Here is a 24,582-nt window from a genome sequence, read left to right as displayed (position 1 = left end):
GGTTACTGAACATTTGGTGCTGTGATGATGCCTTAAAATTGTGGTTTCGACTCACTGAGAGTAACATGAAGACCTACAATTCCTTGGCTGTGTCTGAGCACCCAAGCACCCCTTTTAAAATGGATAGAATGAAGTGAATCTTTAACATAAATACGGAAGAAGTAAAGATTGTGGGGTAGGCTCACGGGAGTTGGAAGGGACAGCTTTAATGTTCAGTTTTTTTTGGATGGAGTTTTTTAAAGTGAGAGGAATATAGCACAAATAACCTTAGTAGTCTGGAGCTCTGATTTCAGATATGTATCATGTATATTGTTTATAATACATATGAAGTCTTAATTTTTGTTACTGCTTTACATCCTCTCCTAAATGAGATTTAACTTTCTCTAGCACTTCACGGGACATGCAACGCCGGTTTCATCACTTATGTTCACTACTATCAGACCTCCTAATGAGAGCCTACCCTTTGATGGAATTACAGGTCTTTATTTCTTATCTGGAGCAGTACATGACCGGTTACTTAATGTCTGGTATGTAGTCTTTTGGATTTTGGGAGGTAACATTGCCTTGAAAGAATCGGTCATATCTTATATGGTTAATATAAATGATGAATATGAGATTTGCTTTATTGTATTTAATGTTAGATTTATTTTATATTGACTTGTAATGAGGAATTGAGCCTGCCTAAAAATCAGATCTTTATGAGAAAAATTTAAGAGCATTACATAATAGAACTTCCTCCATGCTTGTTTAGAGATAAAGTGGGCTGAATATTTTTGTGACTGGGCAATTTAAAAACCTTTTTAAAAAATTTTTTTAGGAAAATCTCTGATTTTGTTGAAAGAGATGACTATCTGGGTTAGTGCACTAATGCCTATTTGATGGTTTACTGAGGACATTAAATTCCTTGGTTGTGTCTGAGAATTCCCAGTAAGCCTTTCCTTGCAGTGGTTTCTGTCACTAATTCCCTTTGAAGCTACTTTTGAAAGTAAAAATCAATTTGGTATTAAAGCGCCATCAAAAAGTTTTTAAATTTAAGAAATAGGGGCTTCCCTGGTGGCGCAGTGGTTGGGAATCCGCCTGCCAATGCAGGGGACACGGGTTCGTGCCCTGGTCCAGAAGGATCCCACATGCCGCAGAGCGGCTAGGCCTGTGAGCCACAACTACTGAGCCTGTGCGTCTGGAGCCTGTGCTCCGCAACAAGAGAGGCCACGATAGTGAGAGGCCTGCGCACCGCGATGAAGAGTGGCCCCCGCTTGCCGCAACTGGAGAAAGCCCTCGCACAGAAACGAAGACCCAACACGGCCAAAAATAAATAAATAAATGAATAAATTTTAAAAAGTAATAATAAGAAATTTCTAGGATTTTATAACATCATCTGATGGTGAAATTAACTTTTTTTCTTTTACCTGTTGTTCATGGACAGAATAAGTAGAGACTGTAAAAATAGAAGTAGTTTCTTATCCTAATGATCAGTTAGTTGAGCATGCTCTTGACCATATAAAGTTACTCAGAAGTGAGACTCATCAAATATGTATTTCTTAAAGTAGTCGTGTGGGGAAGGTTCATATTAGTCTGGAGGTGGACCTCTGTTCACCTCCAGGCCGTCAGCTTAGTTCCTAATTATGCCTCTCATAATCAAATTGTGTTGGTTTTCTGCCCTGTGTCTCATTTTTGAGGAGCGCCTATTGGAATATCTTATTTTGGTTCTAGAGGGTTTATCCCTAACATAAGAAATTAGTAATGCCAGAAAAGTTAAAATCAGCCACCCCAATCTCCTGACATTACTGAGGTGCTTCAGTCTTTAATGCCTCACCTCTTTGGCTCCTGAGACTAGGGGTCTCCAGCTCCAAAATTTTTTGTATAGCAGAAAAGTTGATTTCTGCTGTCTTAAGATCCTGAAGATAGTATGTGTATACTTGGGGCTTCCTAGTAACAGAGGAGTAAACCATAAAAAACAAACAGATTAAAACTGCATATTGAAAGGCTGCCCCCTAAGGCCATTCATGAAAACTTTGTGTTTTGTTAGGTAGAGCAAGCCGAGGGTTCCCTTATAATTACCTTTGAAAGACACATTTCTGAAAGAAAATAACATTTGAAGGCTTCTTGCCACTGAATGAAGATTAAAATTTAAAAAAAACCCAAAAAACCCTTTCATATTACTGCAAGGAGGAAGTACTATCTCATATTGATGGGTTAAAATAGCAGCTTCTGCTGTATATAGTGGTGTGATAGCAGTGATTTTGAGCATGTATATAGTACGAGTAACTTCATTTTAGAGTGAATCTTGTTTTATTAAGAAGTTATTATGCATGAAATATTTAGAATTTATCAAATCAACTCTTAATTTTCTTCTAGACACAAAAATACTGAAAGACTGTTTACTGGTAAATGTATAAAGTCTCACTAGTTAATAAAAAGAAACTGATCTTGAATCATGTTTGTAAGTCACGCTTGTTACTCTGTTACTCAGTCTTTATTTTAGTTTTTTAAATTTGTGCCCAGATTTTTTAAACAGCTTCAATGAGTTATAATTGACATAATAAATTGTACGTACTTAAAGCAAAAGGATAATTAAGTTTTTACATATGTATACAAATGTGAGATTATTACCACAATCAAGACAGTGGCCACATGCATTGCTCCCAAGAGTTTCCTCGTATCCCTTTGTAATCCCCCTCCCCACCTCAGTCTACAGGCTTGTTGGCATGTTTAGAATATTACAGATAAAGTTGTTAAGGACATTTGTGTACAAGTCTTTGTACAGACACATGATTCATTTCTCTTGGGTAACTACCTAGGAGTATAATGGCTGCATCTTACGATAGGTGTATATTTAACTTTTTAAAAAACTGCCAAATTTTTTCCAGAGTGGTTGTACCATTTTACGTTCCCACCAGCTGTGCATAAGAGTGCTAATTCCTTCACATATTCACCAACACTTTATGGTCATTTAATTTCAGCCATTCTGATAAGTGTGTAGTGGTATCTCAGTGTGGTTTTTTTTTTTTTTTTTTTTTTTTAAATTTTATTTATTTATTAATTTATTATTATTATTATTTTTTGGTTGTGTTGGATTTTCATTTCTGTGCGTGGGCTTTCTGTAGTTGTGGCAAGTGGGAGCCACTCTTCATCGCGGTGCACGGGCCTCTCACTGTCACGGCCTCTCTTGTTGCGGAGCAGAGGCTCCAGACGCGCAAGCTCAGTAGTTGTGGCTCACGGGCCCAGTTGCTCCGCGGCATGTGGGATCTTCCCAGACCAGGGCTCGAACCCGTGTCCCCTGCATTTGCAGGCAGATTCTCAACCACTGCGCCACGAGGGAAGCCCCCTCAGTGTGGTTTTAATTTGCATTTTCCTGATGACTATTGATGTTGAGAATCTTTTAAGTACTTACTTGCTATCTGGATATGTTCCTTGACAAAGTGTGTGTTCAAATATTTTGGCCTGTTTTCTGCTGGGTTGTTTGTATTCTTACTGAGTTTTGAGAGTTCTGTGTATATTCTGAATATAAATCAATTATTAGGTATATGCTTTACAAATATTTTCTCCTAGTCTGTGGCTTGTCTTTTTTTTGAAGCGAAGCAGTTTTTAATTTTGATGAAGTACAGATCATGTTTTGAAGTCTTTGTTTAACCCAAGATCACAAAAGTGTTCTCCTGGAAGTTTTTAAGTTCTAGGTCTTGTGTTTATTTGGTTCTGTGATCTGTTTTGAGTTAATTTGTGTGTATGGTTCAAGGAACGGATTGGGGTTCATGGGTTTGTTTTTCTTTTTTTGTTTTTTGGATATCCATTGGTCCCAGTACTATCTCCAGTGAATTGGTGCTGTATGTTTAAATCTGCCACAAATGCATTAATGCTTTCTCTTTTCCCATGCAACCATGTTACATGGTAGTGACACAAATGCTTCCCTTATTTTGATCTTTAATTACTTTATTTAGCTTTCAAAAGATGAAAATGCTGTTGGGAGCCGATTGCTGTAACTCCCTTTAGGTGTTTGCCTTTTTTTTTTTTTTTTTTTTTTAATGTCTTACTATCTAATCATTGGTTTTGTTATCTAGGCAGGTCCGGTCAGAAAACAAAGAGAAGAATGCAGTGATGTCTTTTACAGTTACAGACGAACCTGTCTATATTGACTTGACTTTGTCAGAAAATAAAGAAGAGGTAAGTGGCTTGTTTCTTTGAGAATTTGTTTTTGGACTTCACAAATACTATTTTTTAAAATCAGGGTTTTGATGATTTGATGATTCAGGAAAGAGAGAGAACAAAATAAAACAAAAATCTTAGACTATTCAAAGTAGATCATTGGATTCTGTGTTGAGTGCTCATAAGGGCAGAGGACAGGGCGCAGTGGCGTTTTCAATAATCCTGACATGTGGGCCTGCCGGTTGGTTCCCTGTTGTCAGCCAGTGCGCTTGGTTGTTGACTTACCTCCTCTAACTTCCATGCTGCGTTCTCATGGACTGTGCTGTCTTCTTAGCCTAAACTTTTATTTATAGGCTTGACAACAACTACTTGAATTGTTATTTTGGTGGCAGTGATTATTTTTAAATTCAAGAGTTGTACATCCTTACTGTTTTGATTTATCTCTTGTTATTTGAAGGGTGGAGAGGGTAGTTGAATTTTCATAAGTAATTATTAGAGTAGACCAAAGTATATTACCTATTAATGTTACATTTTTCTTTTAGCCTGTCAAGTTAGCTGTTGTTTGCAGAGATGGTCAAGTTCATCTTTTTGAACACATATTAAATGGGTAAGTAAGAAGTTTCTCAAGTCAGAAATTTATTTTCCTTCCCTGACTTGCTACTTATTTATACTCCCACCTCAATATTCTTAGCTGTATGTTACTTTTCATTTAGATTGTTCTGAAAGCCTTCTTAATTCTTTGTCCGTATGACTACATACATTCCCAGTGAGAACTCAAGTTTTATTTTAAAAGAAATTGGTTCAGTAGGAAAGCTTTGCTTGTGAACTTTGGTGAAGGCTTAATTTCTGACTTTGATAGTGTCACACATTTGTGCATCAGTGAATGCTTGTGTTTTGGTGGACAGAGAGGAGTTGCTGATATGATGTGTAGTAGTCATAGACCAGGGGTCAGTAAATTATGGCCTGCAGGCCACATCCAGTAGAGACCATATGTGCCCCACCCCGCCCCCCCAAATGAAAGTGTTTACTCTGACCCTTTATAGAAAAGTTTGCCAACTCTTGCATGTGCTATAAACATGGTCTGAGACTCAGTCATGTGCATAATTATGTTAAACTTTAAAATGGTTTCAACTTTTTATTGTCAGTTGGTACCCTTCCTTTTACAATTCTAGTATAGGGATTATGAAAGCAGTATACACTTATTTTAAAACATTCAGGATGCATAGACAATTGATTATAAAACTCAAGTCTCCCTCCATTGAGTTCCACTCCCTAGAGGTAACTGTTAACATTTTGATGTGTAGCACTTGAGGCCTTTATTTATATAGTCATATGTATGCATGGAATGTATAATTGAGGGCCCAGAAGTGGTGGGCCATGGTAAGGGCTTGGGCATTTGTCCTTGGCCAGTAGTAAGCTGTTGAAGGATTTTAAACTGAGGATTGATGGGGTTTGACCTAAGTTTTAAGACATTAAGTTTTAAGTCGTTCTATCTGATGTGAAGAGAATAGACCATAGAAGGGTAAAGGCCAAAGCAGAGGCCAAAAATCCTGGATAGAGATGGTTGTGGAGTCGGGAAACTAGGAAGAGTGAGTTGGAAAGATAGTGGGGTGCTTACAGTTGGGATTATGGAGGGTGTGTACTTAGTGGTGGTAAGACGTCTGTGGTGTGAGGAGCGTGTGGCTAAGGTGCAGGGAAGGACAAGGTTGCTGGAGGTGGAAGGCTAAAGGAACTGAGAGGGCAGGGTGTCAGAAGGATCATCAGACTGCATGCTGTATATGGAAGTCACTAAGAAAGGAATTCCTCAGCGGAATTGTTGGACAGAATGACAGCCACTCACATCTTTAAGAAATGCCGAGTGACCCAGAGGCCATTGGATGATGGCAGGAGGGGAATGTAGCTGGTAGCTGGTGATGGCAATTTCAAAGGTTTTAGAGGTGGTGGAGGGAGAGACTACTTGTCTTGAAGTGTTAGTGAAGAACAAGAAGCGTACTTGAATCATTGCCAAGGGTCTTGGCACTAAGGGTGTGGGGAGGGCTGCCGAGGCGAGCAAGGTGAGGAGAGCTCTTAGCGAAGAAGTTGAGGATCTAATTTTGTTTATATTTTGCTGATCATTTTGCTCCTGGAACTGTGATGCAGAGGTCATGGTGAGGCTTCAGGGGTTGGAGGCCATTAGAGATGGGGCTGATTAGAGTAGGGCAAGAACAGAGCCATTTGGGGCTGAAGCTCAGGGTGGTGAGAGAGAGAGCCTTGGGAGCTTGGGGCCTTTTGTAAGGGTTGACAAAGTTGTATAGAGGAGCAAGTGTGCCTCAAGGCAGGTTTTGGTGGTGAGGTCTTGAATGTTGGCAGGGTGGGGATAGATGAAGTCTTGACAGGAACTCTTGACAAGATGGAAGAACAGGATGGATGAACAGGAAGTCTTGACAGATGAAGAGCTCTGGGGACACTGGTCACTCCTGGTCACTCCTGATGATGTGGAGGCCGGGGGAGGGTCACATTTCATGACACCAACTTCAGAGAATTAGTGTGAGATGCTATCTCACATTTTCTAATCTCATTTTTTTTCCATTTCCAGATACTGCAAAAAGCCTTTGACTTCAAACTGCACAATTCAGATAGCAACGCCTGGGAAAGGCAAGAAATCAACACCAAAACCCATCCCTATTCTAGCAGCTGGTTTTTGCTCTGACAAAATGTCATTGTTGCTTGTATATGGCAGTTGGTTTCAGCCCACCATTGAGCGAGTGGTACGTAGCTACTCCTCTGGAGTAAAGCAGTGCAACATCAACATGTCTGTGGAAGAGAATGATTTTAAAATGATATATTGGTCTGCTTATTGGAATACTTAAGAAGATGTCATATATTTCCCCTTAACTGAAGGACTTTTCAGTGGATGGTTTATTTTAACTTGTGAGAACTCTGTGTATAGTTGGTCCTTGAACAACACAGTTTTGAACTGTGTGGGTCCACTTAGGCATGGATTTTTTCCGATAGTAAATACTACAGTACTTCACTATCCAAGGTTGTTGAATCCACTGATGCGGAACTATGGATACGTTATAACTATGAACAAGTTATAAGTGGATTTTTGACTGCACAGAGGGTCGGCACCTCTAACCCCTGCATCGTTCAAGGGTCAACTATGTAATTTTACTTAACCCAGTATATCCAAAATATCGTTTTAATGTTTAGTATAAAACATTATTTGAGATATTTTACCCCCCTTCTTCCTTTATTTGGTATTGTGTCTTTAAAATCTGGTGTATATTTTTCACTTACAAGCCCATCTCAGTTTGGACTAGCCCCATTTCAGGTGCTCAGTACCCACAGGTATGGGTGAATTTTGCCCAATTACCCAAAAGATAAATCTTAATAAGAGATCCCTTAGTAATAGCACACATTGAATATTCTAAGTGGAAATGTAATGGGTGGGGCGGTGGTTTAGGTTTTTTGATTACAGAAGTTTCTTTGGAGACTTTTGGTGAGTTATTACGAGCATGTCCAATGGTGAGACTATGAGAGGAATATCTCTTGCTCAAGCAATTGCTTGTTGAGTCTATTTAAAAATACTTCTTACTTTAAAAAAATGTAATACATGGTTATGGTGTGATAAGAAAGGGAGAGAAGTGTTAAACTGTAAACATACGTCTCCTTACCATACGTAGATCCCATAACCTCACTCTCCAGATGCAGCCTGTTTCCTGTGTGCTTTGTGTCTTTCCAGATATTGGTTAGGTGGGTATAGAGAATTACCTATAACTTTAAAGCCTTATAGATACGTATGTACTTTGCTGCATCTCACTTCCCCTCCTGTTTAATACCATATCAGGACATAGAGATTCACCTTAGAGCATTTTGTTAATCAGCATTGCTTGTCTTTGACTAGCTTGTGGAAGGATAGCAGTAGGAAATTGAGGGTAGGACCAGTCTTTTTTAGGACAGATTATAAGGTGATGAGCTAATAATGTTTTCTTTAAAATCTGTTACATTTTAAATGTCAGTCTTTTAAAACTGCGTATGTGAAAGATTTGAGCAATACATAACTGAAGAAAGTAAACATTATGCCTGGTATCTTCAGAGTTTACCCATTTTCCTCATATGGCATCAATCTGAATGGTGATCAGTCTGAGTGACCAGGAGTTTTCTGTGGAAGCCTTCTATACTTTTTTGTATTTTTATAAAAATGCATTTCTTTTTCACTTTATTCTTACTTCCGATTACTTTGTTTGACACTTTTTTTTTTCCCTTCCACCCCCTTTCCCTCTTTAAAATTCTATTCCCAGGCTTTAAATTCCAAAGAACCTCATATGTGTTTAGTAAGAGATATTTCAATCTGCTGGGCCCCAAAAGTAGAAACAGCTGTAACAAAGGTGAGTGCATTACATATTAGAAGTTAAGAAAAAAGATATTTGAGTGAATTGAATTGTTACGTAATACTGTGTTTAAACTCTTAATATCCTCTTTATGATCTTGTCTTAACAAATTTTGTGGGATTAGGTTTTAGATATTAAGACTGTAAAACTTTTTTCATTTCTGTGCTCTTGATTTGTTGAACGAATGAGTGAATAGGTGACTAGAAGTTGAAGACTTTGGATTTATTTAATTCTTCCTCCTCCACCCCACCCCTAGTGCAGGATCACTGAGTAAATATCAGTATCAGATTTATCAAATTATTTCATCAATTTCTGTACTTAAAGGGGCAAAACTTTGTTGAGAGGAATGCTGTATTTCAGGGTGGAATAAAACCTAAATCCATGATGGGGCTGGAATTAAATACCAGATATAAGAACATTTTGGTCATGCTTTATTTTGAATATAATGTGGCATCTACATGGAGACATCATATGTTTGGCAGTCTAATGAAAAAAAGGAAAGCCAAGACATGCTATGATGACATTCATATGGTTTCGCTTCTGGCTGAGTTTCAGAGATGACACCTTTCTCTTGGCTGTCTGAGCATTTCTGGCAAAGATCAATTATTGGAGGTAGTCATAAAATGTACAGCTTCACTCTTTAACTTTTTTTAAAAATTATTTATTTATTTTTGGTTGCTTTGGGTTTTCGTTGCTGCGTGTGGGCTTTCTCTAGTTGCGCCGAGCGGGGGCTACTCTTCGTTGCGGTGCGCGGGCTTCTCATTGCGGTGGCTTCTCTGTTGCGGAGCACGGGCTTCAGTAGTTGTGGCTTGTGGGCTCTAGAGCTCAGGCTCAGTAGTTGTGGCACATGGGCTTAGTTTCTCTGCAGCACGTGGGATCTTCCTGGACCAGGGATCGAACCCCTGTCCCCTGAGTTTTTAAGTCAGTGTGTCATTGTGTAATCTGTAGATTTTGTTTTTCTTGGTTCTTACTCTTACATGTTGCAGGCTTTAAAACCATGAATGTTCAGATTATACTTAAATGCCAGTATTCAATTAAAATATATCTTTAATTCATATCCTATTGAGTTAGTTACATTAAATTTTTCAGTAGGAAAACCTTTTAAAAGCTGTTAGTTTTCTAATTGGGAATAAATCTTGCAAGGAGTAAGACAGTTTCCTTTGTCACACCCCTACTGTTCCTGTTTAACAGGTGAGAACACCAATGATGAATTCTGAAGCAAAAGTTCTGGTGCCTGGGATACCTGGTCATCATGCAGCTATCAAGCCTGCTCCTCCACAGACTGAGGAAATAGAGAGCAAGAGGAAATTAGGGGAAAATGAGGTAATACACTCATTCTAACCATTTTTGAGTTTGAAATTTAAGATTACTTGGGAGATTCTAAGAATTACATTGGATGGAGCCAAAGTTGAAACTTCAGAAAATGGAGAGGACAAAACTCTTATTAACTAAAGAGGGTGCTCTTCTGGCCATTTGTTCATTGTTAGCTGCATAAGGTAATTGTAGATTAAGCCAGGACACGCTGTGATGATTTTCATTGGGTTTCGCATGTTGCTGAGTTCCAGTGATGCCTTGTCTCTTGGCTGTCTGAGCATTCCTGGCTGGTTTAATGCTAGTTAGTCTTTAAAAGTGATCGTCATTATAACCTCTTAAAGTGCGTATAAATTTCATTTTTTCTCAACTCTTAAAACCCTCTTGTGATTACTGTACTTGTCTGTGAAAAATCCTCTTTTTTGTCTTCCATTCACTTGTCACTCTTGACTAAATAATCTAGAATTTTAACTGTTTTATCATTAGAGAAAGAGTGTTTCTTTACCTGATTTTAAATGTCGTGCTTTATTGGGGGTGGGGGGTTGGGGAATAACATTGCTGTTCTTAAAAATTGTTTCTCAATAACATGATACCTGATTTAAAAATAAGGTGCCAACTTCCTCTAGTTTGGCCTAGATCCTACCCTTTAATTTTTTCCTACCTTTTTAATGTTTTTCATAAAACATAACCCAAACAGGAGGCTTTACCAAAGCCTCTCTGTTTGCTTTGGTAGTAATAGAACGTTTGTATTTTGATTGAGCTACCGAGGGACTGGCAGAACGTAATTGTTAGATTTGCTTTCATAAGGGATTAGTTATGTACAAGTGAGTTTTTGTATAGCAAACAAAGAGAAAAATAGGAAGACATCTTATAAATTTTGGGGGGAACATAACTGTCTTTATGCTCTTTTGATGATATTTGTTAGCAAAAGATCTGAGGTTGATGGCAAGGGATAATTACAGAAGGGGAAGCTTTTGTGATTATAGGTCTTTTCTTGTGCTTTAGTAATCAGATGCCAGATCCTTGTCTTTTTTGAATCTTCATATAGAGGGTTTTTTATGAATTACATTTTCAAATCATGGTTTTCAGTTGTTTTTTTCACTAAGGTCTGGAAACTTGGATTGCAGATATTACACTTGTCTACGACATTGGCTTTATGGTGATGAGATTCTATTGGAATGAGGAAGAGCATATTTGTGTTTTTCAGTGTTGAGGTGTGAATCAATCAGTGGTTTTTGTCTTCTGAGACATAAGCACAAAGTACTTTGACCAAACTGCTTTAGGTGTTGTCTGATGTAACATTAACTGGTCATTTCTGTTCTGTAGGTTAGCATTGAAGAACGCCTGGGAGCACTGGATATAGATACGAAAAAAGAAAAGGACAACCTTCCACAGACAAACAGTTTTCCAGTTCTCCTCACACAAGGTTTAGAAAGTAATGATTTTGAAATGCTAAATGTAAGTATTATAGCAGTTTTTAAATGAATTAAGATGGTTAATTTTTCTTAGAAAGTGATTGACAGCACATTTACAGAGTGAATAGTCATGTTATGTAGCTGTCTTGAATTTAATGTTTTGTGAGTTTAGTCAAATATATATCACTTGGTGGCACTATACAGACAGTCACCAACCTACAAAGGGATTGTATTAAATTATTTTGAACCTGGAATGCATTTTCTCATAGAAATATTGTTGTAGATTGTTACTAGGTTCTTAGGCTTTAGTTCACAAAAGCCTTTGTAAACATTGTGTAGCTGAATTATAATACTCAGCATTCTAGATCACAATTTATATTTTTTTCTGTAGGAAAATGCGTTCCTGAGTTTTTACTCTGGATTCCAGAAACTTATTTCCCCCTGGCCGTGAGAGGGGGCGGTGAGGTGGAACCTTGGCAATGGATAGGAGGTTTGAGGGAAAAATTCAAGAGGGTTGGGGGTATATAAAAGGGAGGCACGATTTCTGTGTTTGTAAGTTGGTGACTGCTTGTATGATGTTGCTTAATTTGGTCCTCTTAAATTCAGAATTTGGAAGTGGTCTGTAGAGAAAATTTAAGTGTAAAAAATTGGACTTAAGCACTGCCTGATCAGATTAAAGCAGTTTATATTTGCTAAGTGCATTTATTGCTAGTGACTCTTAGTGATATTATGGTGCCACTTAGTATAGGTGTGACTGTAATATGCAGCCTGTGACTAAGGTCTCTCTGACTTGTGTTTTGATCTAAATGGGAATATCTTATATTTATGTTTAAGGGGATTTTGCAAAACAGGAGGGGGGAAACCAGGCATATCTAAAAACCTAAAATTACTTTTAAAATAGTTTGTGAGTGTATGTATTTTGGGGGGTCAATTTTAGTTTAACATGGCGTAGAAACCTAGGTGAGGATTTGGTGAGGAATAAGCTATAGAAAACAATTGACAGTGTTTTAAAAATATAACTTATCTGCCATCATTGCTTACTTAACTGTGCTTTGAAAACTTCTTCAGTAGTACAAGTGAATCAGTTATTGTTTTGTTTTGTTTCCAAGAAACATTTCAAAACATTTAATAGTACAGTGGGCCACCATGAACCCATCACCCAGTTTCAAAAATTATCAGCACTAGCCAATCTATCTATTATTGTTTTATCTGTTTGCTCACCCCCTACCCAGGTTATAGTGAAGCAAATTTCAGACCTATTATTTATTTCATCCACAAATATATCCCTGTTCAACTGTAACAATAGCAGTTCCTTTTAAAAACATAACCACAATTATCACACCTAAAAAGGTGAACAGTGATTCCTTAAAATCATCAAATATCCAGTTAGTATTTGTCTTTCGCTGATTGTCTTGTAAAGTTTTTTTTCTTTGCTTTCTTCGAAACTGGATCCCAACGAAGTCCACACTATTTGGTGGATTTGCCTTTTCTGTCTTTTGCAATTTGGGGAAGCTAGGTTATTTGCTCTAAAGAGATTTCACATTCTAGATTTTGCCTCCTGCAAATCCATTTTACTGGGTCATTTAACCCAACAAGTATCATTTAATATAATTCTTCTCCGTCATATTTCCTGTACAATGGTAGTTGGATCTAGAAGCTTGAAGAGATTCAGATTAGAATCATCTGGCACTTCAGATGTGACAGTGTGTACTTTTGTCAGGTGTCATAGAGTTGTTGGGAGAGTAAAGGAAATGATGTTTGTGAAAGCACTTCTTAAATTGTAAAGAATTGTACGTGTAAGACCTTTTCATTATTAAGGATTTTGAGGTGATACGTTGTATTGTTTAAGTAGAAGTCAATAACCTTTAAAAAAAAAGAAAAAAGAAATAAAAACTAGAATACAGGAGTATTCCCATACTGTATTACCTGGGATATCATGCATTCTACAGAGAAAGAGGCAAGTAAAAAAAAAAAATCAAATATTTTTTCCCCTGGAAAGTATGTTCCTCATTTCCAAAGGTACCTTCTGAGGATATGTGAAATATAATAGGAGGTCATTAAAAATAGGAATGAAAGGGGACTTCCCTGGTGGTCCAGTGGGTAAGACTCCACACTCCCAATACAGGGGACCCGGATTCGATCCTTGGTCAGGGAACTAGATCCCACGTGCATGCTAAAAACTAAGGAGTCCGCATGCCGCTACTAAAAGATCCCGCAACTAAGACCCAGCACGGCCAAAATAAATATTTAAAAAAAAGAAAGAAGAAAGTGAGCAGTGTCAGGTATGCAACATAGGACCAAAGGTGAGGTTAAAAATCCCTACTGTAGAGCACTTGACATTAAAGTTTATGGCTTTTTAGGAAAGTGGCAATTTGACCTAAAGAAATAGTCTATAGCTTATGCAAAAAAGATATGCTTAGGCATTTATGTAATCTGTGGCACCCATAGGAGTTAGATATTTTAAAATATTTTAAAAATTTTATTTAAATTAAGTATTTCTTAAAAGTTCCCATTTACAGTAGTACCAAAAAATGCCTAGGATAAATCTACAAAACATGTTTCTACCTCTACATTGAAAATTACAAAAATTGAGAGAAATTAACCAAGACCTATGTTCATGGTTGGAAGATTCAATATTGTTAAGATGAGCAGTTCCCCCCAGATTATTCTATGTATCCAATACATTCCCAGTTAAGTTCCAGCAGCTACCTTTTAGAAATTCAAAGGACATGAAATAACCAAAGTAATTATAAAACGAAGAGCAAAATTGGAGAACTTACCCTACCTCATTTCAAGAAAAAGCTGTAGTAATCAAGATAGTTTGGTATTAGTGAAAAAATAAATATAGATTAAGGAACCAAAATAGTCCAGAAATAGACCACATGCAATTGGTTTTCAGTAAAGGTACTACTAAGTTGGGTCAATTGGGAAAGCAAAGTCTTTTCAACAGTTGCAGTTGAATCAATTGAATATCTATATGGAAAAAAATGCATCTCAACTCTTTCCTCACATCTTATACAAAAATCTACACAAAAATAGGTCACAGACATAAATGTATAAACCAACCCTCAAAACTTCTAGAAGAAAATAGGAGAAAATGTTATGCAGATTTGCATGGAAAAAGCCTTCTTAGGTTCATCACAAAAAGCATGAAACACTTAAGGAAAAATTGGTCATTTGGATTTAATAAAAATTAAAAGCTTTTCTCTTGAAATGACAATGTTAGGAGAATGGAAGGGCAGGCCACAGGCTGGGGGAAAAAAAACAACTTATATATCAAAGGATTTATATCCAGAATTGATAAAGAACTCTTAACTCAATAGTGAGACTCAACTCAAATAAAAAACAATTGGTAAATGCGTGAACACATATTTCAAAAAAGAATTCCAGTGGCCAGTGAGTGCATGTAAAGGTATTATACATCATTAATCATCACAAATGCAAATTAAAACCACAGTGAGATAACACTACATACCCATTATAGACTGATTAAAATTTAAAAGACAGTACCATCTATTGGGGAGGATGTGGAGTAACTGGAACTCTCATATCTTGCTGGGGGGAATGGAAAATAGTACGCCCACTTTGGAGAACAGTTTGGCCATTTCTTAAAAGTGAAGGACACATCTACCATAAGATCCTGCCATTCTACTCGTAGATGTTTACCAAGAGAATTGAAAACAAATGTTCATACAAAGACTTGAACACGAATGGTCATGGCAGCCTTATTTTTAATAGCCCCAAACTGGAAAGAACCCTGAACACATGAAGGGATAAATTGTTATCTAGCAATGTAAAGAATGTATATTGCTTCATCAACAACATGAATGAATCTCAAACTTACGCTGTGAGAAAGAAGCCAGACAAAAAAGTACATACAGTTTGATTTCATTTATAGAAAAATTCTAGAAAATGCAAACCAATATGTAGTTCAGTGGTTGCCTGAGGGCGGTGGGGTGGAAGGGAAGGATAGAATGTAAAGGGTCCAAGGAGACTTGAGGGTGATAGAATGTTTATTATAGTGTTTGTTTCATGGGTAAATATGTTTGTCAAACTGATCAAATAGTACACTTTAAATGTGCACTGTTATGTTTCAGTTATAATACAGTAAAGTTTTTTTTTTAAAATCCCATCTTCAGTATCATCTTCTTGCTACTTGTAGCTGTGGTTTATAGTCTTGGCAGAAGTTAATAATGCTAACTCCTCTATTCATTATCATTTTGCTTGGTTTGGGATAACTTATTTTTTTTTGCTTGTTTTTAATTTGAAAACTGTTACCATAGAACCTCTGTCTTTAGTGAGCATAAGGATTATCTGAGAGCTTGTTAAATTTTTCTGTCCTGCAGTTTGGAATAACTTCTAAATAGCTAGGCCATACATACCACTATTTGCCTGTGACAGTTCTGGTTTACACCTCTTAACTTGGTGTAATTACTAATAGTGACTCCTTTCATTCACAGAAGTGTCCCAGTTTGGACAACAAATTATCTGATCACTTTACATTTAGAGCACTAGAGGATTTCACAAACCTCGTGTTTTTCAAACCTTCAGCCCTACATTATGTTTCTTAACCAAGCTTTTGGTATAAATAATGTGCAGCAGCAAGTTCAAGATTGTATTCCTTGACCTGAAGTGCTACTATTTTACTTGGCCATTTAAGACAGTGAAACCTGGTAGTTTGGTGAACATGCTGTGAAAATTGAGTACCTTAACAAAAAGAGATGCAGACATAGAAAACAGATGTGTGGACACGGGGGAAAGGGGGAGTGGGATGAATTAGATTAGGATTGACATATACCCACTACCATGTGTAAAATTGATAGCTAGTGGGAACCTGCTGTATAGCACAGGGAGCTCAGCTCAGTGCTCTGTGATGATCTAGATGGGTGGGAAGGAGGTCCAAGACAGAGGGGATATGTGTATACATTTCACTTCATTGTACAGCAGAAACTAACACAACATTGTACAGCAACTGTACTTCATTTAAAAAAAAAAGTATTTGTAGACTAGTTCAGACAATGTTCCCTGTAACTTGTACATCGTTGGAACTTTGTGATAACTGATTTATAACAAAGACTTGATTTGAGGGATGTTTAGTATCATCAGACACCTTGTGAATTATTTAAGTTCTCAACATATTTTGCTTTGGATCTTGTGTTCTCATTATTTGAAAATGACAATATTAGGACAGTCCATCCGTCAGTTCCCCAATGATTATGTATAAAAATACATAATCTTTCTTTTGCATAATAAACTGTAATTATGTCAGTGATAGTTTTTAAGTAGTACTTGATAGATTTAAGAAGGGCTTGGTGTAAAGATATTTTTACAAGCAAATAAAATCCATAGGGAATTCTGAAAGGGTATGTTAAGACCATTAAAGTAGGTTGAAAATGAACTTTCCATGTTTTTGCCCTGTAATACCTCTACTGTTTATATCCTGAACATGATCTTTATAGCAACAACAGCCAAAACATAGCATGCACCAACCATTAGGGAAGTTCCTCTAGTAGTAAACCCCCCCTTTTTTTTTTTTTAAAAGAAATGTTCTCTCTGATTGATTGATTGATTGATTGATTGATTGCTGGCTATGTTGGGTCCTCGCCTCTGTGCGAGGGCTTTCTCCAGCTGTGGCAAGCGGGGGCCACTCTTCATCACGGTGCACGGGCTTCCCACTATCGCAGCCTCTCTTGTTGCGGAGCACAGCCTCCAGACGCGCAGGCTCAGTAATTGTGGCTCACGGGCCCAGTCGCTCCGTGGCATGTGGGATCTTCCCAGACCAGGCCTCGAACCCGTGTCCCCTGCATTGGCAGGCAGACCCTCAACCACCGCGCCACCAGGGAAGCCCCAGTAAACCCTTTTGAAAGATAAATATTTAAAAGTATTAAAGAGGAAGGGGGTATCTGGATTTTGAAACCTGAAAGGACTCATTTCCCACCCTCTCCTATAGATGAAGCATCTGGGTGGGGTTTGGAGAAATAGAAAGGCCTGCCAGAATTTGGACTAATCTGCTCTATCTCCTTTTCTATCCATACAACGTGGGGTGGAGACTGCGTTTCACCCTTAAAGTTTTTGACTCAAGCACTCATTATATGATCTTTTGATTGGCTTAAAATTTTATCAAAAACATTTAAAAGGTATGTTTCCTTGTAAGTGTGATTTTAGTGTGTTTTGCTCACTCTTGTGTTGATATGACAAGATACGTTTCATAAAACAGAGGTTTGAGAAGTTCTCTAAAGTGGTGTATATACCTGTATTTAAATGTCGAGAGGTGTTCTTTTCTGTTTTATATCAAAAATTAGCTTATAAGAATTTAGAATTTGTGGAGCAGAAACTTGTTTAATGGAGTAAATGTCCTCATACTTGAAGACTGTACTTGTCTGATAGCCATAAGACATAATATAACATTCTCCATTTAGTCCCAACCTTTATTTGCTACAGTTCAGTATTGCTTGGTTTTTAAGATAATTTTTAGTGACAGTATTCCCTGTAGTGTCCTTAGTTTCTGAGTATGCTTATTTACATTTTTTTTTTTCTCACAGAAAGTACTTCAAACTAAGAACTTAAACCTAATAAAGAGAACTGTATTAAGGATGCCCCTGCATGCTGTCATTCCGTTGTTGCAAGAGGTAACTGAGTACGCTTCTCGTTTTAAGGTCCTAATGCTATGACTCAAAGACAAAATCCAGTATTTAGAGAAATGGATTTGCAGTATGTAAGCAAGCAGGGTATTTAGAGTCGATGATAGATGATCACTAGATCTACTCAGACAAAATTTGCCTAACCTAGATATTTTTCTATGTATTTTAAAAATTGAGATATAATTTACATACCTTTAAGGTGTACAGTTCAGTGTTTTATAATATATTACAGATTGTGCAAGTGCCACATCAAAAAGAAATCCTGTACCCATTAATCACTCCCCATTTGTCCTTACCCCCAGTTTTCTGGCAACCACTAATCTATTTTCTGTCTTTGTGTCTGTTCTGGACATTCATTCATATAAATCCTAGCCTAGATTTTTATCAGATAATTATTTTTATTTTGGGAATGTATTCCTAGATTATGTTAAATTGGTTGAACATTTAGGAGTTAGGAAATTTAAGAATAATGATTTCCTAATGCAGTCATTCTTTTCCTTTGTTCTTATGGATGTGTTATCGTGGGAATTGATGGAGATTGGCTGCCTCTGAAGTACTGTTGCTAATACTGTTTTTCTCCTCCTCAGCTTACAAAGAGATTACAAGGACATCCTAATAGGTAAGATGTTTAGGCGACTTAAATTGCTTTGATTTTATAAGTATTTTAAATGTGATTGTTTAAAAACAGCAGTGTCTGGCAACATGAGATTACATAGTAGGTAGCCTCAAATTCTAACTAATAAAACTCAAATTAAAGTGTCAGATTTTGCTCTCTGCACTTACTTTAAATTGAATGATTCTTATTTCTAAGATTGTATTATAGTTTTTCCCTTCAGAAAATTTGAGGTTTTTCAGCTTTATTATATCAGGTCATTTAATGGATTAGTCTTACTTAATAATTTAGGCCTAATCACGATGTGTAAAACTGGCCATTTGTAGAACTTGCTCAGCCTCTGGTAGTTGCTTAAGACACTACAAGGAAAGATTTTATATAACTAAATTTTGTGGGTCTTTTTTGCTAATTTGGTGATTTAATATTTATATAGGGTGTTGATATCTCAAAGATCTCAGCTTGTACTATAGTATTACCAGAGTCTATAATATAGTTTTTCTTTTCTAAGTTTTTTTTCGTGATAAGCTCCATTAGCCTTTGGAGCTCACAGAGGAAATCTAAAGATTTCATTAATTAGGCCTGGCTTACATTTTTGGTCTATATTTGTCTTTTAATGTTGGTGTGGAAATCTTTTGCTGTTTGTACCTGATGATGAGTAGATGATGGGCTCAGATATGAGCATAAAATGCAAAGTCAGCTGAGCCCAGTCTACTGCCTTGGTATCAGCTAATTACGAAGTAAAGTATAGGTTTTATATCTGGAATTGAATTATTTTAGAGGAAGGGATTTTTGTCCTGTTATCTAGTCCATCCTGCTACCCCCTCCCTTCCTCAAAAGATGAGTATATTACACAGACCTCAAATAGACCCAGTGAAAGAATGAACGACTGTCATATTCACAGTGGTTTATTTATTAGAGTCATTTTCTAGATCTTTATAACTCTGTTGTATTTAATTTTGAATTTGTGAATATTAGTTGATGTGTTTTTTTTTTCAGTGCTGTTTTAATGGTTCAGTGGCTAAAATGCGTGTTAACGATCCATGCATCCTACTTATCCACAGTAAGTCTTTTCATCTGTAGTTGCTGAACAGTTTGGCTTTGATAAGGATTATCAACTGATGGCTTAACAAAACCATTTTCTCTCCATCTGCCCTTTAACCATCAGCTGCTGCTTTTAAAGAATTTGTTTTTTCCCCAGGTGCACTGTCACGTTGTCATCATTGTTACCTTTTATAAACTCGCCCTTTTTTGGCCCAGATTTTAAAAGTAATATATATTCTGTAGAGAAGCTTGAAAAATACAGAAAGGAGAAAAGTTACATACTAGCCTTCAGGTGTTTTTCTATATACATACCTGTTTAGCAAAATTATCTTTACATTGTATATCTCTCCCATCCTCTTCTAAAAACTTAGTAGCTTTTTAAAGTTTATATCTATGCTAACATGTCTATATTACCTTGTGATAAAAATGAAATGAATATCTTAATACCTGACGTTTTGCTGGGACTACTGTCAGCTCTTGATTACCTATACAGATGGAAGGGAGGGAGCATAAAATCATAAAGCAAGACCAAAAAAAAAACCAGTTTTATATGTCACAGTATGAGCTGGGTTATTGCCACATCATCAATTTAATTATAGTTTAAGCTAGAAGTAAAATTATGCAGTTGACTCGTTCTTCTTTTATTTGGTTATCTAGAACCGGACAATAGGTTTTCTTGAAAGATTTTAGTGGATAGTTGAAATTTTTTAATTACTCCTTAAACTATATAGCTCTTCCCTTCTTAACAGTTTCACCCAGTTCTTGCCTGATCGCTGTCCCTTGTTCTCTATCTCAGGATCCTTTTCCTTCAGTAGTTTGGGATAGGAAAAACTATTGGTTAACCTGTTTTGAGTTCGGCAGTTCGTTCTTTGTATGTCTGTGGAGATCTCTGTCAGGATGTTAAAATGCGGGAAGAGATACGAAACAGTAAGAATGCATATTGGGTTTCCCTGCTTACGGAAATCTTGGGAGTTGGATTGGGGGCAGTGTCTGAGTGGCGTGGTGACGGGCATGGAAAGATTACCACAAGCGTAGGATGACACTCGTTTTGTGACCTCATTGAATTGCTTAGAAGCAAAAAGAGCGCTAGGAGGACTTGTAGTGAAATCCCTTCTGGAATCAACCCCTAAGTTATAACCACTGGAGTAGTAGTCTTATAACATTCTAGGTTAGGGCAAAATAGACCATGGAAGTATGGTACAGGGTGGACTCCAGCCTAAAACAGTTTTCTCTCCTCAGAAAACAGTGCTTTTCCCCCACCATTCCTTCATTTTTTCTTTCCTTATCAGATATCTTTAAGTACCTTTTCTAAGTCAAGCACTATGCTAGGCATGGGGGCTTTAGTAATGTACAGACACTCTCATTTTTACTGTTTAAAGTTTAACATTTGAATGAAACACTCTTATTTAGTGTCAGAGATAGGAGGGCAAGTAAAGGCTAATTAAAGGGCAAAGAGTGGGGTTCCTTTTTCTGAAGCTCTGGAGGGACAAAGAAAATAATTTCCTGCTTTAATTTCTGAAGTATAACTCAGAGGGCTCATTAACAGGAAGTATGTTTGAAATACCATAAGGTCAGCTTTGTATCCTGTCACTTTGTCCTGCTGGTCTCTGGAAGCTGTGAAAAGGCTTCCTCTAGCTGCTGGGACCTAATGGAGGTAGATAATGTGATATCATCAGAGAGGAAGTTTCAGAGTGAAGCCCTTTTTAGCCCAGAGGTATGTGCTTGGGGGTACTCTTTAGTTAGTGTCTCCTTTATGTTGATCTTCTCTGAAATAATATGATCAACACAAAGAAGTCCCACCTTGTGGTTTGTCTCTCCTTGCAGTTTCTCCTTCTGACCTTGCATCATTATTTTTTTTTTAATGTATTATTTTTTTGCTGTTAGGACAGTAAAGGCCTCTGAAAATTTGAGATGTTGCTAGGCTGTGTGACAAGCAGCCACTGCCACTGGAAGTGCAAGCATTTGCTGGGGGCTGAATACTCAGGCATATCTGAGCATGATTTATATATTTGTTATCCATGTTTTATTATAATAGTATCAAAGTATCATTTTGTTGTTGTTGTTGTTCCTTAGTTGCCTGACCTGGTACCCCAGCTGGGGACACTGTACCAGTTAATGGAAAGCAGAGTAAAAACTTTTCAGAAACTCTCCCACCTTCACGGAAAGCTCATCCTTCTAATCACGCAAGTGAGTAAATCAGATTGTTTTGTGCTGAACTTTTGAATGTGATGGGAATGGAGAGAGGAATAAGGATTGTTTACCTGAATGTTGAAAGTGCCCTGTTTCAGCAAAAAATTGGTAAATCAGGACCTAGTCTTTGACTAGGAAATGTTATGTATTTGACAGTAAGTAAACTTAGTTGTGCCTGTGTCAGCTTTAACTCGGAGGTTCTCACCGTCATATTTCAGTTGTTAATACAGTTAGAGTGGTTGTGGTGCTATGAACGACGAGTCACAGGGTATTTCTACAGCTTTTTGTCGCAGAAAGAAATTGGATTATCTTAAAAGTATTTTCAGCTTTTATGGAGTAATTCTTTCTTGTATTTGATGAATATGCCTTTTGCCTTGTATTTGATCTACATCGTATTAAGGTCATCCATTATAGTGGTTGAGGATGAGTTTACTGTTGGGGAAGGTTGTGATACTTGAGATAAACTTACACTCTACTTCACAATAGCACTTGATTATCTTTCAGGTTACAGCGTCAGAAAAAACAAAGGGACCGACTTGTCCTGCACAGAAGGCAAAGTTGGTGTATGAAGAAGGTAAAGCTTGGGGCATAGGCTAAACATTTAGTTTTTCACATTGACCCAGTTCTGTGACTTTGTAAAAACATCAGTGTGAGATCGTGCTTTGACACACACCTTCCCTAATAAAACGGGCAAGCTTGTGGCAAAACTGGCAAAAATGTGATCAAATAAAAGCAAAGGCACAAATATAATACAGAAACAAAAAAGGGCATTAGGTACGGAAGAGATTTGAAGAACACTATGAACAAACTATGCCAATACAAAAAACCTAGATGGTATAGGTAATTTCTTGGGGAACTTTAATGACCAAAATAGACTTAAAAATAAAAAGAAATAGAAACCTAGAACAAGCTAATAGCTTTAAATTGATTTAATCAAAACCTTTCCCCGTAGGGTACCAGACACAGGTTTTATAAGTGACTTTTATCAGTCTTTAAGGAGCAAGTCATTTTTGTCGTGCACAAACAATTTAGACATTTCATGAGTCAAAACCGGACAAGTATAGTCAAGAAAATAACATCTTAGGCCATCCTCAAATATCCTAAGTAGCAGATTGATTACAGAAGTGCTTAAGTAAAATAATATGTCATTACCAAGTAGAATTTATTTAAAGATTGTAAGATGACTTAGCATCAAGAAATCTGTTAATGTAGTTATTACCATGTTAACAGGTTATCATGAACACTTATTTTAATAGATAGAGAAAAATAATTCAATGAAATTCCATCTTTGTACATCTCATTATTTGATAATCTAGTCACACCATTGAAATATTCAGATAAGCAAGTTTACTAGGTACCAAGATCTAGCAAAAAGAAATTGGTAGCATTATTATGTCCCAATAATGTATTGTATGTCCGTAATGTCCCGGTCAGAAGTGTCTTAGGAAAAAAAGATCTCATTCACAGCAGCAACCAAAACTATGCAGTACCTAGAAATACCTCTAAAAAATGAAACAAAACCTTTATAGAGAAAACTATAAAATATAACTGAAGAACATAAAAGCATACCTGAATTAATTAATTACACTTTTTGCGATTTTTTTTTCCTGGTTTTATTGAGATATAATTGACATATAGCATTGTGCTCGTTTTAGGGGGTACAACATAATGATCCTATATGTATATATTGTGAAATGATCATCACAATGTTTAGTTAACATCCATCACCACACGGTTATAAATCTTTTGTTCCTGTGATGAGCGCTTTTAAGATTGACTCTCTTAGCAGTTCTCAAATAAACATTAGAGTATTGCTAACTGTGGTCACCATGGTGTACATTATCTACCCAGGACTGACTTATCTTATAATTGGAAGTTTGTGTCTTTTGACCTTCACCCATTTCCTCCACCCCTATCTGACACCTCTGGCAACCACCAGTCTGTTCCCTGTATGATTGAATCTCGTTTCTGTAGATTCTATATGTGAGTGAGATCATACAGTATTTACCTTTTTCTGTCTGACTTATTTCATTTAGCACAAGGCCCTCAAGGTCCATCCATGTTGTTGCAAAGGGCAGGAGTTCCTATTATTGCCTGGCTGAATAATAATCCATTTTGTGTGTGTGTGCGTGTGTGTGTGTGTGTGTGTGTGTGTGTGTGTGTGTATCACATTTTCTTTATCCATTCTTCCATCAGTGGACATTTGGGTTGTTTCCCTGTCTTGACTATTGTAAATAATGCTGCAGTGAACATGGGAGTGCAGTTATATCTGAGATCCTGATTTCGTTTCCTTTGGTATATATTTAGAAGTGGACTTGGTGGATCATATGGTAATTCTATTTTTAATTTCTTGGGGAGTCTTCATAATGTTTTCCATGGTGGCTGAACCGGTTTACATTCCCATCAGCAGTGCACAGGGGTTCCTTTTCTCCACATCCTTGGCTTAGTTTTTTTTTTTTTAATTAGTTTTTTAATTGAAGTATAGTTAATGTACAATGACTTAGTTTTTTAGATGGGATTTTGTTAGGGTTTTGATACTTTGTCCTGCTCAATGAGATCTTGATGGAATAGTATAATACATGTACTTTTATGCAGATAAGAATATAAACAATGTTCCTTCTTAGATGGATGATAGCTGAATATATTTCTAAAAATAAATTCAGGAATCTGATTCTGTTTAGCTTTCTGGGCTATGTCCTCTGCTTTGATCACAGAATTAAAGCTTGTTTCCCCCTCCTTACAGAATCTTCTGAAGAGGAGTCTGATGATGAAATAGCAGATAAGGATTCTGATGTGAGTAATTTGTTTCCTGGTACATAAATCTGCCTTATATCTTTGTACCCTGTGAGAACAAGGCC

The 24,582-nt window shown here is 36.9% G+C and overlaps 1 protein-coding gene and 3 non-coding genes across 4 annotated transcripts in view; all 4 read left to right on the top strand.

The window, feature by feature from the left end:
- Positions 1-24,582, top strand: part of WDR43 (WD repeat domain 43) — a 49,740-nt gene that overhangs the window by 23,526 nt on the left and 1,632 nt on the right. Inside the window, exons 5-17 of the mRNA XM_057558144.1 lie at positions 388-527; positions 4,056-4,158; positions 4,683-4,747; positions 6,716-6,887; positions 8,424-8,510; positions 9,705-9,836; positions 11,151-11,282; positions 17,782-17,868; positions 18,468-18,499; positions 19,490-19,553; positions 21,608-21,721; positions 22,229-22,298; positions 24,468-24,517. Coding sequence (XP_057414127.1) covers positions 388-527; positions 4,056-4,158; positions 4,683-4,747; positions 6,716-6,887; positions 8,424-8,510; positions 9,705-9,836; positions 11,151-11,282; positions 17,782-17,868; positions 18,468-18,499; positions 19,490-19,553; positions 21,608-21,721; positions 22,229-22,298; positions 24,468-24,517 — 1,248 coding nt within the window. The remainder of the gene's footprint in view (positions 1-387; positions 528-4,055; positions 4,159-4,682; positions 4,748-6,715; positions 6,888-8,423; positions 8,511-9,704; positions 9,837-11,150; positions 11,283-17,781; positions 17,869-18,467; positions 18,500-19,489; positions 19,554-21,607; positions 21,722-22,228; positions 22,299-24,467; positions 24,518-24,582) is intronic.
- On the top strand, positions 17-101 carry LOC114239037 (small nucleolar RNA SNORD53/SNORD92). Its single transcript, XR_003624239.1, has one exon. It is a non-coding gene; the product is annotated as a small nucleolar RNA SNORD53/SNORD92 (small nucleolar RNA).
- On the top strand, positions 9,023-9,100 carry LOC114239035 (small nucleolar RNA SNORD53/SNORD92). Its single transcript, XR_003624237.1, has one exon. It is a non-coding gene; the product is annotated as a small nucleolar RNA SNORD53/SNORD92 (small nucleolar RNA).
- LOC114239036 (small nucleolar RNA SNORD53/SNORD92) lies at positions 10,033-10,108 on the top strand. The gene has a single exon (XR_003624238.1). It is a non-coding gene; the product is annotated as a small nucleolar RNA SNORD53/SNORD92 (small nucleolar RNA).

Source organism: Balaenoptera acutorostrata, chromosome 12 (genome assembly GCF_949987535.1).
Source record: "Balaenoptera acutorostrata chromosome 12, mBalAcu1.1, whole genome shotgun sequence".
NCBI classification, from domain to species: Eukaryota; Metazoa; Chordata; class Mammalia; order Artiodactyla; family Balaenopteridae; genus Balaenoptera; species Balaenoptera acutorostrata.
This window is presented reverse-complemented; position numbering and strand designations above follow the sequence as displayed.